The sequence below is a fragment of the Mesitornis unicolor genome, unplaced genomic scaffold, assembly GCF_000695765.1.
Source record: "Mesitornis unicolor isolate BGI_N332 unplaced genomic scaffold, ASM69576v1 scaffold28270, whole genome shotgun sequence".
NCBI lineage: Eukaryota > Metazoa > Chordata > Aves > Mesitornithiformes > Mesitornithidae > Mesitornis > Mesitornis unicolor.
Window position 1 is genome coordinate 23,843 of NW_010159411.1, and position 16,905 is coordinate 40,747.

Here is a 16,905-nt window from a genome sequence, read left to right on the forward strand (position 1 = left end):
AGACAAAGAACATTTGGATTAGCTTTGAATAAAAGGTCTGCCACAGACATGGATGAAATTTATTCATTCATTGAAAATGTTAGCAAGAGATTAAGCAGACCTATCCATGACCTTGTTGATGTACGGGCAGCAATGGAAGCACTGAAGGAAATTCGAGAGAATGAGATTAAAATTGACATGACAGTTGGACCTATAGAAGAATCTTATTCTGTGCTTCATAAATACAATCTGCTCTTTCAAGATGGAAATACAGAAAGAGTTGATGGATTGGCTTATGCCTGGAAAAACCTAAACACACAGGTATCATAGCTGTACTATTTCTCAAATCACATATATAGTAAAGTAATTGTCAACTTTTTAATGCTGAAATGCTAGAAAAAAAATCTATTTTCTTAATTAAAATGCTGTGCTTTTTTTCCTGCCTCTTTTATGCTGGTTTTTCCTCTTTGTCTTCATGTAGGCACTGCAGGTTGAGGAATTGCTGTTGAAGGTACAGCCAGACATGAAAACAGATTTACTGAGTGATGTTCAAAAATTCCAGATTGAGACTGCAGAATTTTACAAAGATTACAATGAGAAGTAGGTGACCTGCAATACAATTCTGCTTCATTAGAGATCGTTAAAAAATGGTGTATTTAAAGGGCATCATAAGATAAACACAGCAATGTATACATGACAGCTGATAAAAAAGCCTAATTTCAGAGTAATAGAAGATGGGCAGATACTGTCACAGATTCAGTTCCCAGTTTGTGAAATTCCAGAAGAGTTAAAAAAATGGGATGAAAAAATGGAATTCTCAATCCAGATCCAAATTTAGAGGTTGTTGGGGGTTCAAATTTAGAGGTTGTTGGGGGTTCTAAACTCAATAAAGCACTTTAGCAGATATTTAATATTAAGTATTTAAGTAGTGCCTTGGATGTGAGTAAAGATTCCAGTTCTGGGTGTTTCAAAGTTCACTGAGTCTTACTCAGTCTTACTTCTAAGCTTTGGATTTTATTTATTTATTTTTTGTTACATTTAAATTGTGGGTTATGCTTGCTTCATTGGACACTTTTACATCAGCAACAAAGACGGAAAGAACAGAATTTTGTTTGCTGTGATCTGTTACGGTTCTAGGACAATATATGCACAGTGTGTGTGTTTTTTGGCAGTGAAGTTAAAGTCAGCAACTGTCCCTAGACATGCACTGCACACCTATAGCCTATGGGCAGTGTGAAGCAGCTTTATGTACAGTCCCTGCAGGCTGACTTGCTGTTATAAACAGAATTCAGTGCACACATATAACACATACTCCTGGAGGGCCTTGGAGAATATATACTCTTCTCCTAGGGCAGGTGCTTTTGCATTGGGTGATCCAAATGGTAACCTGGTGTTTGGCTTCAAACTTGGCTTCACCAAGAATGATACTTCTTGAAGGCATGCTAACAGTGCAAGCTTTAGGACTTGAGCTATAGACACAAGGTGAATTTGCACCTAAAAGGAACCCACCAGAGCACCAATTTGCCAGTGTGGATGCATGCACAGTGCTGCCTGCAGTTCTTCTCTTGGAGTTACCCAGAGAAATTAATGGAAACACCCTGTGGCTGATACCAGCTGTAGGGACCATGAGAGCATTTCCTCTCTTGGAGGTTCAGCTGCCAGGGCTCAGGGCTAACTTAGAGCTAGTGCACCTCAGGGCTTCCCCCTTCCTTTGGTGACAGCGCACTCTCATGCAGCCCTTCTGGCAGGCCTCAGCAAGGGCTGACTGCTTTTAAGCTGAGGCTTCACTGCTTGGCCTCCTGACCTACAGCTCCAGCTCTGTCACAGCCATTCACGTGCTTGGACCCTACTGAGCTGAACCTGGATCACAGCGCTCACACTCACTTCTCTGATCGCAGAAGAGCCTGGTAACCACTGGACTGCATCTCATCCTGGTAACCTTCACTGGACCTGCTCCTGACACTGACTTGCTTACTCACCTTCCCTACTTGACCCTGATCCTGTGTAATTGCTGTGGACTTCTCTAAAGATCTGGGCTCTTATTTGAACCTGACTTCCATTCTCAGTCCTGCTGTGCTCTCCTTGCTCAGGTACTGTGGGACCAGGCCCCTCACTGGCTCTGCTGACCATGTTTCACCTCCTTGTTCCATTTTCCTTGCCAAGCAGTCAGCCTGCACTGCCCATGTGCCTGTACTTCTTTCTAGAAATAACAGTGGCACAACAGAAGATGACATATTGCGGTTCTCATCCCAAAATATTATGATGCAGTCAAGAAGTGGTCTCACGGGTGAGAGCTGGGAATTACACCCATGCTACCAGCTGAGATGTACTCACTGGGACAAAATAATTTTTTGTTATTTTTCTGAGTGCTTAGTTATGGTTCTAGTACCAGCTATCACAGTTTTCACCCCTGAATTATATACCTGCTCTCTAAAATGAAAATAATAATTAAAATGTATTCTACAGGAGCAAAGAGATGGAAAATGACAGAGGCAAAACATTTGTATATCTTTCTAGCTGCTTGTAATATGTATGGTAACCTAGATGAATTTATTATTAGAAAATAAATTGGGCTTTCTTTCAGGGGCTACTCAATATGTAATGTTGGGACACTTAATATACTTTGCATTTTCTTTTAGTGTCTTTTGTGAAAACTTCTAGAAAAAATGTTTAAAAATATTTACTGTTTAGTAAGTCTGAGTTCTATTGTGCTTTATTGTGAAACCTGTACGGTTGATACTTGCAATGAATTTGTTTTGTTTTTTACAGGGGGCCAACTCAGGAGAATGTTCCTCCCCATGAAGCAAATGTCAGATTACAGATCTTTCAAGCCAAATTTGATGAACTATGGAGGAAGTATATCTCTCTTTCTAGTGAGGAAGAATTATTTGGTCTTCCTGTCACAGGTAGCTTCTCAGGGGAAATGGATACCTGGCCCTGGGCTATTAATTTTTTCTTGTGGGTCCTGCTAAATGCATTCAGTGCTGGATTCATTGTAGAAAAATTGCTTGCAGTAAATTATTAGTGTCTTTCCTAAGAAATGCAGCTGTGTGAAACTGGCTCTCAGTCTGCACATACATAAACATCAGGTAGAAAAATATTTCACTGTTCCATGTATGTCAGGGTCCAGCTGCTTAGCTCTCTTGCTTTTTTCTGTTCAGAACTAAGCACATCTCCTGTCTGTATTTTCATGTCCAAGTTTGGGAAACATGGTGCCAAAGTACTCGAGTTGTCCGTGCTCCATGTATATAATGAATTCCCTTGGGCTATGCACCTGATCTGTAATATCCTTATGCCTCCTAGTCAGACAGACCTCAAGTCTGGAAGGCCATGGTGTGAATTAAAGTTACAGCAGAATGTATGATAAGCACTTTAATTTGTACATACTAAATTCAGTGTATTTTCCTGTCTCGAGACATATGCAATAATCACAATATATTTAATTCCCAAAGATAGGAGAGAAACTGAACAAAACATTTCAGTTAAGGATTTGAAATACTTTTATTGTGTAACATATTATATATTTTTATTGGAAAGCACACCTCCCATCCCCAACCTCTACCTCTTAAGTAAATAGTGCAAATTGAGATGGGGGATGTTTTACTTCTTGTATAAAAACATAGTAAGTTCCTTTGCCATTTCAGCTACTTTTTCAACATTGCCTTCCTTACAGAGGTAGGTGCAGCACCTCCTTTATAAGATTACATCTACTGTTACAGAAGAATATTTGTAAAAACCTCAGCAATCTAAACAATTACTGTGCATCAAAATCTGATGTTCTTATGGACTGTAACTGGAAACATTTGTCATACTAGATACTATCTAAAAGACAGCAAGTCTGATTTCAGACATTTATTACATACCAATTTTAGAAATATATTTATTTTTGTGTTTATGAATACAGTTGTACTTAATTAACATTCACAAATTCCTTGTTTTAAAATTTGAAACAGAGTATCTTGAACTGCACAAAATTAAACGTGAGCTTTCATTGCTTCAGAAACTTTACAGTCTTTATAATTTAGTTACTGTTAATATCGATGGATACTATGAAATGCTTTGGAATGATTTAAATATTGAAAAAATTAGCAATGAACTTCTGGATTTTCAAAACAGGTAAGTTGTTATTTGTTGAAGTGTTTACAATTTATATTTCTCAGCTTTCTGTGTAAATTATCTTGTGAAAATTGCCCTGAGGGGCAAAAAACTGTTGGCTTATTTCAAGCTCAGGCTTGCTCAAGTGCTCAGCACAGCTGCACTCATCACAGATCATAGTGCAATATGCAGCTAGAGCATGACCTTAGCTCAGTCTGTGAAGCTTTGTCACTTCAGGCTTGTTGGGGCATACCATCATGGTAGGTTGTATCTTATTTAATGAATGAGGTGCATACACACATGGTAAGGTGGTTGTAAGTATAAGTAACCTTCATAGCTGACGTTTATATATTACTTTTTCAGTGATTTAGTTTGCAACAAATTAATTGTTAGTTCATGGTGTTAGACAGAACTTTGATGTTACAGTCTACTTCTGTAGAAGATTATTTTTCTTTAAATATATTTCATACAATGTAGGTATAAAATAGGACTTACTTGATTGAAACAAAAGTATTTTTCTGTTTGCCAAACAAGTCTTTTTTGGTTTAGGATATACTTTATTTTGCATGAAAAAAAAGGTATGTTTTTTAATCCTTTTTCATCTTTACAAAATCAGGTGCATTTTCAAATTTTTAATGAAACAATGCAACTGCAAATGCTTAGGTTCAGACATGGGTTTTCACATGAAATTAACCTTCTTTAATTCAAACTGAAATAGAAACCGAACCATTCCAGTGTGGTTTTTACTGTCTTTAGCAGTGTTTCATGCCTGCATTCAGAAACACTCAGCTATATATTATGTTTCCAGCTTGCAATTGGGTTTTTATTTACAGTCTACAGGTGCACTGGTTGAAAAATATAAATATATTGTACTATTAAAATTGTGAATTGTGATTATCACAAATAAAATATTTATTCTTTTTTGTGCCTTTTAAAGAATCCGTAAATTACCGAAAGCATTGAAGGAATGGCAAGCTTTTCAAGACCTAAAAACAAAAATTGATGACTTCACAGAGAGCTGTCTTTTGCTTGAAATGATGGCAAACAAAGTATGTTCAGCATAATAATTTGGAGATAAGTTTAACTTGAAAAACTCTGTTGAAGACTATGTTGTATGACTCTAAGATGCTTTCCATAATTCTTTTCTATAGATAAAAGCAACTATATTTATAGCAAAAATCTTGTTACGCTTAGTTACAGAAAAGTAAAATAAAATACTTAATAATGGGATTAGAAGAACTCTTAATGCTTTCAGTGGAATGGAATTAAGACTCTTCTATCTGTATAACAGATGCAGTGCAAAATATATGATCATTCTAGTCCTAAAAATTATACAAGTCTTAAAAATCTTCCCTAATTCCTATGGACTTTTCTAGGCAATGATGTCACGACACTGGGAAAGAATTGCACAAGTAACCGGGCATCATTTTGACATTGACTCTGAAAATTTCTCTTTGAAAAACATAATGGATGCCTCTTTGTTAAAGTATAAAGAAGATATTGAGGTACATCTACTTTTCTGCTTGTTTTTCATTAATAAGTTGTGATCTGGGTCTCTGTGTTTTTGCAATCCTGTTTCTAGTCAGCTTTGTAATGTTTTAAAATTTGGCTTTAGTTGGAGAATTCTTTTGAAGAATGGAGTCTGGTAGCTGGTATTAGCAATGATGGCTAGTTTAATTCCTTTTTATTCTGGAGAAGGATTAAATGGATAGATGGTATTACACTAATCCTTCCATAGAAGGAATTCTGTTGTTTTAAGAGTAGTGTGATTCTGTCATGCTTCTGGTTTAGGGTCTGCCTACTTATAATTTTTTTCTTCCTTTTAAATGTCTTGTCAGAGGGGAAAAATAGTTGATGTAAGGCTGATCCTGTTAAGTGCTCAAAATCCTTGGAACACAGTAGAAGTGGAGGATATAAGATTAAAGGAGAGCAAAGTTCTTTCGTATTTCAAAAGTGACTATTCACAAGAGCACAGATGAGAAGACTTATGTAATGTGCACAAGCTACAAAGCTATTGCCCCCTCTATTTTGGAGGTAGTGGTTTTCTATCAAGAATATTAACTTTATGCACATTACTTTTGCAAGAACAGAGTATAGCTAAAAACAACACAGGAAAATCCCAACAGTTTCTAACTTCAATTCTATTGTCTCTTAGCTAAATCTATGGTCCCTCCATACAGCAGTCACCTCATTTGTTGTGTTCCATGAAGGAACGCTTCCAAGACAAAACCATGAAATCAAACCTCTGCTGTACCCAATTCTGGAAAAGATTTTAAGCCATGTGAAAGGTTCAGAGTGATAGCCTTACACTCAAGGCAAGACTTTAAACCTGTGATGGAATTCAGTTGTCGTGGTTTAGGGCTGGGCTGGCCACTAAATCCTGGACAGACGCTCTCTATTAACCCCTCTCCCCTCTGCAAAAGGGAAGAGAAAGAGAATAAGGGAGAGAGACTTTATGGGTTGGAAAATGAAACTAGAAGATTTAATAAAACAATAATAGGATAATAATGTAAATAGGAAAATACTAAAATATATAAAAATATATACAAATACATATACAAAACCAATATAAAATCCTCCCCCCACCTCCCCCAGTGGCGAATACATCACCAGAGGCTCTGTGGAGCAGGGCACTAGAAAAGCCTCAGACCGGACTCAGCAGCAGTGGGAGCAGGATACAGGAACACACGGTTCAGGATCAGAGGCAGATGAACTAGCAGGGTTCTGCTTGGACTTTGGCCGTTGCAGGGGTCGAGATGGAAGGAAGGGGAGTTCATGATGGAAGAGTCGAGACCCTCATGATCCCTCGGCTTTATGCTGAGTATGACGTATGTGGGATGGAATACCTAGTTGGTCAGTTTTGGGTCCGCTTTCCCCACCGTAGGCGCAGACATGGCACCCTCTGTCCTCACTGTCTTCAAGAAGTAGCACACAGTCATGTTGTCCACATATACTCTATTACTGGATTGTTTATTGGTTTTGATGGATAATCCCCTCAGTAGGTATATTTGATTTCAAATTTTATTACATACAGAGAGGCAAACTCTGCCTGCAGATTCACTAAGTCAGTTAATATTCAAAAGTGTAAGGTGCTAGCGCTAGTGAAGATGTAACATAGCCCATAAAATGTTTCAGTTACAAGTGGTACTATAATATAATCTAGTTTGTAATATAATAATTTTGAGGTGTTTCAATGTATATTTTCATTAGCTAGAACTTACACTGAGGTATGGATCTAGCCAATGAATTTTAATTGGCTTTATAAGTGTGCATTATAATAGCCTTAGATAAGGAATGTAATTTACTAGTTTAATTTTACACAGGATATCTGCATCAGTGCTGTTAAAGAAAAGGATATTGAAGCAAAACTGAAGCATGTCATCAGTGAATGGAGTACTCAAGCTTTCAGTTTTGGCCAATTCAAAACTCGAGGAGAACTCCTTCTGAAAGGATCAGATATATTGGAGAAAATAGCTTTGGCGGAAGACAGCCTCATGATATTGGGGTCGCTTATGAGCAACAGGTACAAATCTTAATAAATGCATGTATTGTGTAAATCTAATCAAACCCCAAAGTAAACAATTATAATTTTAGGTTATTTTCCCCTTTAACTCATGTCCATACAGGTATAATGCACCGTTTAAGTCCACTATACAGCAGTGGGTTCAGATGTTGACCAATACTGCAGAGATAATTGAAAATTGGATTACTGTACAAAACCTCTGGATTTACCTTGAAGCTGTGTTTGTTGGTGGAGACATTGCAAGACAACTACCTCAAGTATGTTGGTTTGTGATAACAATATGTTAAGGGCAATATGTTGTACTAAGAGATTAGCCGCATCACAGTTTACTTGTCAACGCATATAATACATGTAGGTTTTGTGCACTGTGTACAGGCAGTTCAGATAAAGTTTTACCAAACTGGAGTCTGTCTGGTTGAACTGCTTAGAACTTAGTCAAACCTACAGGAGCAGGATTATTTGTACTTCAGGCTCAAATGTTCCTGTCAGCTTGCAATATTACTGAATCATGGTAGCACAGAGCTGAGGACTACTTAATGGTACAAAACTGATGTATCACTTCTCCCATATATAAGAGCATCCCTTTCTGCCTGTGCACACATGTTTATATTACTATGTAATAATAGAATTGCAGATTTTCTGTATGAGTTCTGTACTTGCTAGAACTCAGTATAACAGTCCCAGAGAGAGAGGTGCTGCAAGACTTGGGCAGCTGCAGATGTGCTAATCTGTGTGAACTACTGCAACCTCTTCAAAAGGCAGTTATGACCTTCCATGATAGCAGCTGCAAAAGAGTTAAGGAATGATCTGACTTCCTGCAGGAGAGAAATACCAGGATAAGTCATCATCTCTGTTGTGTTTCCAAATGAGAGGTTTTCATATAGTTCTAATGCATCACAGTTTAGTAGCACTGAATCATCCAGTGCCGTAACTTAACAAAACCGTAATTATTGGGACATTTAATATAAATTAATTTCAGGCCACATCTTTTGTAATTAGAGGCTTACAATTTCCCAAACTAACATGTAAGTTAAGTAAAGCTTTCTTAACTGCTATTTAAGATAATTTTTTTTTAGTTCATGAGATATGCTTGTATTGTTAGAGAATTTGTATTAGTTATTTTGTATTATTAGAGAATTAATAGGCAGTTTCTGCAGATGAACAAATGCTGCAGCAGAGCTGAGGCATTGATAACTGTAAAGCTATTTCTTACAAGGATGATACATGAACCAGTATTCTGGAAAAAAACAAATGTTGTGACTATCTTTAAAGGAGGAGGAGAAAGAACAGCTTGGTGGAGGAGTAGTGACAGATGAGTGGGCTTAATTGCAATTCCTGAATGAATACTGTAATCAATAACTGTAAGCATCTGGAAATTAACAAGGAGATGTGTAACTGTCAGTGTGGAATTGTTAGGAGTAAAACCTGTCAAACAAATTCAATTTAGGGATGGGCAACAAGCTTTGTGGATAGAAGAAAAGCAGTAGTTGCTGTGTATCTCAATAGGTTTTTGACACGGTCTCTCATAGTACTATCAGAAAAATGAATTTTAGATTGCAGGCAGAAAAGTGTAATGCATAAACAGCAATAACTGGTTACTAGAATATTGTACCTGCTTTTGGCTGAAGAAGCACATAGACAAATTTAAGAGAGTATAGAAGAGGATGATAAGAATGAGGAACAACCCATGAAGGATGACACACAAAATAAGATTCAACAGACTAGGCTTTTTTGGCTTGATGGAGAAGAAAAACTGAAGAGAAGATTGGGCAAGTTTTAAGCAAAATAAGGGTTGCTCTCAACAGCAAGAAAACAATGTGTTCTGTGTATCTATGAATGCTATGAGAAGTAATTGGTGTACACACAAGAAAGATTAAGCTTAGGTATTAGAACAGAGTCAACAGTAGCAAAGATTGCCTGGAAAGGCTTCTGAATCTTCAGCACTGAGCATCTTTAAACACAAGACAGAGGTTTCTCAAGGGTGGCATGGATATGATCCTGTCTTGTGAGAGGCAAATGGCTTTGGATAGTCTCTTTAGATCTCTTCTAGCTCTCAGATAATTTAAGATCCCGTTAACACTTCATTTGTTGTAGGTGAAGAAAGAGTTTTTAAAGTCAGTATACCCTGTGTATAAAAATATTTATTCTCCAGCTCCCAGCGTTTGAGAATTTCTCTCCCTTCACCTACAATACCTTACAAGCGTGGCAGCTATGGACCATTTATACTGCTTTTGTCAGTATTACTACTAACTACTTACTCCTCATAATATGTGTGAAGCAGTCATTGTGTGACGTTGTGTATTGCTATTAGGAAGACTGTCATTTCTGAGAAGGCTGCTGTTTGAGTTTTCTGGTGTGTGTTGGAATCCTTTTATATGGACAATTTTGGTGCCCAACATGGAGCAAATTACATTTGCAGAGTTGTCCCATTGGGCTCTTTCTCTTGCAATTTGAACTCTAGTCTTTGTAAGCACTGATCATTATAAGCATGACTATAAATATTCACACGTTAGCCCTGCAAAGACTTGAACAGCAGGGGAAATATTATGCTGTTACCTTTTCTCATGGAATTCTTTAATTTTTAGAATTTGACAAACATGAAGAAAGCTAATGCATTTTTCATGTACTCCAGGAAGCCAGAAGGTTTCAGAACGTTGATAAATCATGGCAGAGAATTATGCAGAGAGCCCATGAAACATCAAACATCGTGCAGTGCTGTGTTGGAGATGAGACTTTGGCACAGCTATTACCGCATTTGCTGGAACAATTGGAAATCTGTCAGAAATCACTGACTGGGTATTTGGAAAAAAAAAGGTTAATATTTCCAAGATTTTTTTTTGTATCTGACTCTGCTCTTCTGGAAATCCTTGGCCAAGCATCTGATTCCCACACTATTCAGGTACAAGTAATAATGTAATAATATTCTTATGGTCAATATTAATAAGTGAGGACCATGGAGAATTTTGTTATTCAGTTGAGAGGATTTCTTTCATTTATAGAATGATTTACAGAATCTTCTAATACAGAATTTAAAGGCAAAGTAGGAATGTCATATCAAATCAGTTTCTGGAGCTTTTTTTTTTTCTGATTCTATTGTAGGTACATTTATTAAGTTTGTTTGACAATGTTAACCGAGTGGGATTTCATGAAAAGAACTACGACCAGATTTTATTGTTTGAATCTCAAGAAGGAGAACAGGTCAATATTATTGAACCAGTTTTAGCTCAGGTAATGGAAATTTATATTGCAGTTTTTCATGACTTGATTTAAAGTAGATTTCTATTTTAGGGACCAACAGGGATTGCATGGAGCACGAAGGACTGGAAAAAACTGGGTAGGGCTTTTTTTCCTTGTGAATTACTCATAAACTAATTCTTTAAAAGTCTTTCTTGTTTATTTCAGGGCAATGTGGAATTCTGGTTAGGTCAGCTGCTGAATGGGATTAGGAAAACAATCCACACCATCATTAGACAGGCATCAATGGCCATTAGCGATTCAGAATTTAAGCTGTATGACTTTCAAACAAAGTTTCCTGCACAAATAGGACTTCTGGGAATTCAAATGATCTGGACCAGAGATGCAGAGAATGCACTGAACAGTGCCAAAACAGACAAAAAGGTAGTATTTAATGAATCTTTGGGGATTAATTAACAGCATTGTTTGGAAGAGTGCATATTGTGAAAAGTTAAAAGTAACATGTAGGAAAAAGCATGAAATACTAGTTAAGCAACCAGAATAACAAATAAACTAACAGCAAAACAGAATGATTAAAAATGTGTTAAGGTGCCACATGTTCTCACCGTCCCTCAGGGCGTCCTTCAGATAAAAAGATTTTATCTTTTGTTCTATCAGTGCAGTCATCTTGGGAAGCAACAATTTCTCAGTTGAGGAGTATAGGGAATCTTATCCTGTTACTTTACCAAAATCATATTTGGAAAGAAATAAGAGCTCTTCAAGTATAGGGAAATAACTATGCTTCATAGGTATTGATCTACTGTAACAGAGTGTATTAGATATTTGATGAGCTCTTTTTTTTTAAGGAAAGGAAAGAATAGAAACCATTTGAGGAGGTGCTATTTTAATCTCAAATGAGTCGAGAAGATACTGTTAACACCAAGGTGTTATTACTAACACTTTATCTAGGGAGGAGGAAGGAGAGGATGTGAATGAAAGAGTTGCAAATTACCATTAGTGAAGAATATACAGTGAAATTGGACTGAGAACTAGTAACACCATCCTACCACAAAAGTCAATTCAGGGCAACAGTACCATGCTGTACTTTGATACTGAATGAAAACAAAGACTCTAAACTGTGGAGAAGACTACTAAGTGCTATGTTTTCTGCATTGTACAAGTTTAAAAAGGGCATAGAACTGCTTTTAGTCCACTTCAGTTCATACACTAGCTAGATGCAAAGATTCCTTTGCATTAACTAGAAAATGACTTTATTTTCTTGGCATTAACTATGTATTTGTGTTTGGGGGGCAGGGAGGTTGTTTAGTTCTCTGTTAGTTTTGAAGTATTTTTAGCATTTTTTTCTCAGCAAACAAGATGAGTTTTAGTCTTTGCATATATTTACAGAAAGCTAGTGTGGCTGCTCTCACACATTTGGAACAGGAGTGTGTATGAACTGCCCTTTCTGAAACCTCAGCGCTTTATAATGAGTTGTGTACCAGGAACATCACTGACAAATGTTGATGCTAAGTCAGTATTGTATAGTCAATATTGTATTATGTGGAACTTTGTAACAGAATCTGGTGCCACAAAAGAAATTACTATTTTAGCATTGGCATCTAAAATTACACTACGTTTTCCCCCTCCTCTGATTAGAGGATGTGATAGATCTCCAGGTTCCTGTTCCTCCTAAAAGTATATACTGCTTGAGCTGATGTGCAGTACTCCAAACCAGAGACTGATGGTTATGAAAATATACAGAGATGCAATCAGCTGAAGATGTAGTGTATAGTAGAAGGAGCAACTGTCTTGGAATAAAATCTTACGATGTGACCTGCTCACCTAAATATAACCTTATTGTACTCTACTGGGGCTAAGAATGCATGCATGGAGGGCAGTCTGCAAATCCAAATTTAGGATTTTGAGCCTAAAAAATGCAAAGCAGATCAAAGATGTTATGGGCTCGTATGTTTGCAGATGTTTTTTATTTTTCATTCTAAACATTGGAACAACAAATTATGTTTGTATTAATATGGCTGTTCTTGCTATGTGGAAAAGGTAATGCATACAACAAATCAGAAGTTTTTGGAACTTTTAAATTATTTGATTGACATGACAACACACAATCTGACAAGAATGGAACGCACAAAATATGAAACTTTAATTACTATTCATGTGCATCAGAAGGATATCTTTGATGATTTGGTAAGTTTTTGAAAACCTCTAAGGCCCTTTTTGTATGGAAGTTATTGCATGTAAAAAAACCCAAAACACATCTTACAATCTATTCATTATGAGTAGCTCTGGCATTAGTGTTATGATAGAACATATCAGATTTTGTTCAATTTCATACAGATGTCATGCAGAGATAAGGGTGAATGTTGATACCCATCATGTACAAATTCACTGTGAGCAAAAGAGTTTAATTTCTTAAATTAAACTATTCTCTCAAACTGAAAATTAATACATTTTTTCTTTTATATTTTAATTAAATAGTATGTTTAGTATTGCTGTCAGTCATGTTATTTCCAGCCTAGCCTATGTGTTGATTTAAAGTAATAGTTATGCAAAGGTTAAAGGGGTGAGACTCCATATATTTGACAAGTGTAACAAGAATCTGAACAGATATTGTAAAGTTTTTTCTAATTGAGTTCTATCAGGCTTCTTTTAGATAAAGGCATTGAACACTTGAAACTATTACTATAAAATGGAACTGAAATAACTTTCAAAAAGCTTACATGGTGCAAAAGTCAAGAATTCAGTACTGTAGTGTTTAATTTATGCTTATATGTTAGAAAGATAAAATTAAGTGCATGTGCAAAGAAAGATAGAAAATCATAAAGAAAAATACTGAAAGTTAGAAAACTGCCGGCTTCTAAGATAGGCATGAGTTTTTATCCTCTGCCTGTAATTTTTAATTTATTTTCATAATTGTTTTCTTAATTGAACATTTCATTATCAATTAATTTAATATCATATTACAATAAATTTAAATAACAGAAAATTATGCAAGGATGATAACCACAACTACATATCCATAAGAGAATGGTTTTGAGATGGTGGTTTTGAGATTAGGTGTAAAAAATAGTCCAGATCTATTAATCTCCCACAGATCAAATATGTGTGTGGCAAGTTCATACATATACAAATAAACAAACACATAGACATGTATACAATATATTCAAACATTGTTCATGATTTAGTGTTTCTGTGAGTAATGGTCCAGAGCAGTGTAACCAGTATTGTTACATAGCTTTTTATGAAGTTTTCCATCATTGTTCTTCAGTATCTCTTAAGATGTCTCTTATTAAGACAAATTCATAATTTCTGTACACAATTCAGAGGAAGGTCAAAGGGATGAAAAGGTTTAGAGCATGTCATAGAAAAGTCTGAAAATTTAATTCTGGATGTCTTGACTCCTGACAGATTCTGTGCTTGTTCTGTGCATAGTAGAGTTTTATTTCTGTATGGAATTTAAGACGAATTTCTTATACTGTTTTGTTTCTGTATTAATGTTTTTTCTTTTTCATTATAGGTCCGTATGAACATTAAATCTCCATCTGATTTTGAATGGCAAAAACAGTCTCGATTTTATTTTCTTGAAGACTTGGATAAATGCGTTATCCAAATCACTGATGTAGAGTTCACCTACTGCAATGAATACTTAGGGTGTACAGACAGACTTGTTATAACTCCCTTAACTGACAGGTATTTATAAAAAGAATGCAGTGCATAGTACTGAAGACAAGACTTAATTCCTTTAATTTTCAGGAGTCAGAATTCTTTGGTTGCATTGTAGTGCTGCAGTATCGATGGTGAACAGCAGAGGCCAGTGCTTATAAATTCAGCTGGTGAAAGAAGGCACTCCTAGGAAGTCTTGACATCTCTTTAAGTGCTTGCTTGAGCTGTATGTGCTGTGGTAGGCATTGAAATCTTACTTGTGCTCGAGATAAATATAGCTGGACGCCATACACTTCAACAGCCTAAACAGAGTGGATATAAAAAATGATATATTGCTGCTTTCAATAAGCTAGTAGTTGCATGGGAATTTGGGATTATGGCAAGTGATTCGTTTGAGGTCACCCTAGAGAAAAAAGCAGTAACTCAGGACATAGCACTGAATAATGAGTGCCAATATGGTTTTAAGCAAGGCCTATGGAGAATTACAGGACTACAAACACAGAAAAAGCTCTGAGGGCAAAACATAAGGAGGACATTTTATCGCTGGAGCGTTAGTTATACAGCACAGTACGAACTCTATTAGATGTATATTTTCCTGAAGTACTTGGTAGTGCTTCAGCTAGGCAAGAGTCACATGTAATTGCTATGCCAGAGCTTGTTCTTTTAAGTGTGGATAGGAATGTAAAAAGACAGTGTATGTTCAGTGATTTGTAGTGTGAAGAATGACTGCAAGACATTGAATTAATATTGGAATTGTTTTTGCACTCTGTGTGTTAGTAGATTTTATTTATTAGAGACATTTCCAACTTTTGCCAGTTTCTGAACCAGAATTATGCCCAGTGAGCTATTTAAGAGAGCCAAAACCTTATGCTTGAATACCTGGCTTTTAATATGTAACACACAACTGCCAAATTCTATGTTATGTACCCTACTGTTCCTATGCTAGAGATCTGTTTGCAGCAGTAAATGTGAAGCTGTTTAGTGAGTATGGTGGCAGCACTACCATGCAGACATTTTTGCTCACCAGGAGAGACAGTGTCAAGACAATGTTGTCATCCAAAATTTGTTCACAGAATTAAAATGCTACCTAATTGGTTAGGGATTGAGTCAAGATGCTATGTCACACAAGACTGGAAACTAAGCACATGGTGACATTATTGAAGAAAACAAGTCTCTTGAATGAGTTTAGACTATAATAATAACAACAGAAAAGAACAGAGTTATCTGTTTTTGGCCAAACCTACAAGAGCCAAACAGAGCTGCAGGGGCTGCTGGCTATCCACTGTCATATATTGAGGGAATATTTGAAGCAAAGATGTTTTCTACTGTTGGATGGGAAACTTATGTACTTAAGCAGTGTTGCATAAGAACAGATTTTATTCCCCTTATAGGCTTTTTCCATTTTAATATTTTTAATATTGCTATATGGACTTGTATGAGCTCCTGACAATTTTCAGGTAATGATATAATTCCTTTCCATCAATCTGGAGTCAAGTGCTCTTTGCCTAATGATTTTGTCTTCAGAAAGATTCCTGAAGAACATGATAGATACACACTGGTGTACATTACTCTAAGATAGTGTGACTGAAATTGAGTGATCCCAAACACTGTGTCAGACACAGACCATGTCATGGTGCATTCAAAATATGAAATGCAAATTATATTTAGTACTTGTACTGTGTATCAGTTTGTCCTTACCTCTGTTTTAGTAGCAGAATTTTTAGGAGTGGTATTTTTATTGTGTTAACTGAGTGCACATTAAGTGATTACTGAGTAATAAGCTGATAAAGTGTTATTACTGCTATTATATTAGAATGACTACTGTATTGTTTTATAGGAAGTGATACTAGCTGGGATAATATGGGTTTTCTCAGTGTCCATTTTCTCTCTGCAGAGAGAATAATGCTATTGGGTTTCACAGTGTAAAAATGAGCTTACTGGGATTTTGGAGTGTTGTAGGTTAGAACAACAGTCTTCCTACACTCTTCAGTAATCTCCACACCATCTGAGAAGGCTGAGAGGTGACCCACCTGAGGGTGTCAACCCAGGATGGAGGCTGAAGCAGAAGATGATCCTAGGATTCATGAATCCCTCCTTTTCGTTCTGCATTGCTCATTACAATCTCCCTCTCTTCCATTCTCCTCCTGGAACTCAAAGACCTCACATGACTGCAGGACTGCTGTGGTTTGGCATGCTGGTAGGGAAATGGCAAGATCAGGAGCTGCTTCCAGCCTCTGTGCCCTCCTATTGCCAGATAAGAGAGCCCATTCCCTGTGCTCTGGGTAGAGAGTAGAAGGATGGGAAAAAAGGCTGAAACCCAGTGAGTCTGGATGCTGCAGAATGAGGCTGAATCATGGAGGGAAGGCGTACGACTAGTGTGAGAAAATCACAAAACTACAGTATTTTGATATTCGACATTAGGAATTGGCCTGTGCATTTCCTGGGCTGTTGCA

General features: G+C 36.6%; 1 protein-coding gene across 1 annotated transcript in view; it reads left to right on the forward strand.

Moving 5' to 3' along the window:
* LOC104542342 (dynein heavy chain 5, axonemal-like) overlaps nucleotides 1-16,905 on the forward strand; it is a gene marked incomplete at both ends in the record, with an annotated part of 68,164 nt that overhangs the window by 22,205 nt on the left and 29,054 nt on the right. Inside the window, 13 exon segments of the mRNA XM_010186614.1 lie at nucleotides 1-300; nucleotides 461-579; nucleotides 2,749-2,885; nucleotides 3,933-4,095; nucleotides 5,012-5,123; nucleotides 5,451-5,579; nucleotides 7,398-7,597; nucleotides 7,701-7,854; nucleotides 10,230-10,496; nucleotides 10,697-10,825; nucleotides 11,000-11,215; nucleotides 12,830-12,976; nucleotides 14,307-14,479. The exon segment at nucleotides 1-300 is cut by the window's left edge and continues 30 nt beyond it. Coding sequence (XP_010184916.1) covers nucleotides 1-300; nucleotides 461-579; nucleotides 2,749-2,885; nucleotides 3,933-4,095; nucleotides 5,012-5,123; nucleotides 5,451-5,579; nucleotides 7,398-7,597; nucleotides 7,701-7,854; nucleotides 10,230-10,496; nucleotides 10,697-10,825; nucleotides 11,000-11,215; nucleotides 12,830-12,976; nucleotides 14,307-14,479 — 2,246 coding nt within the window.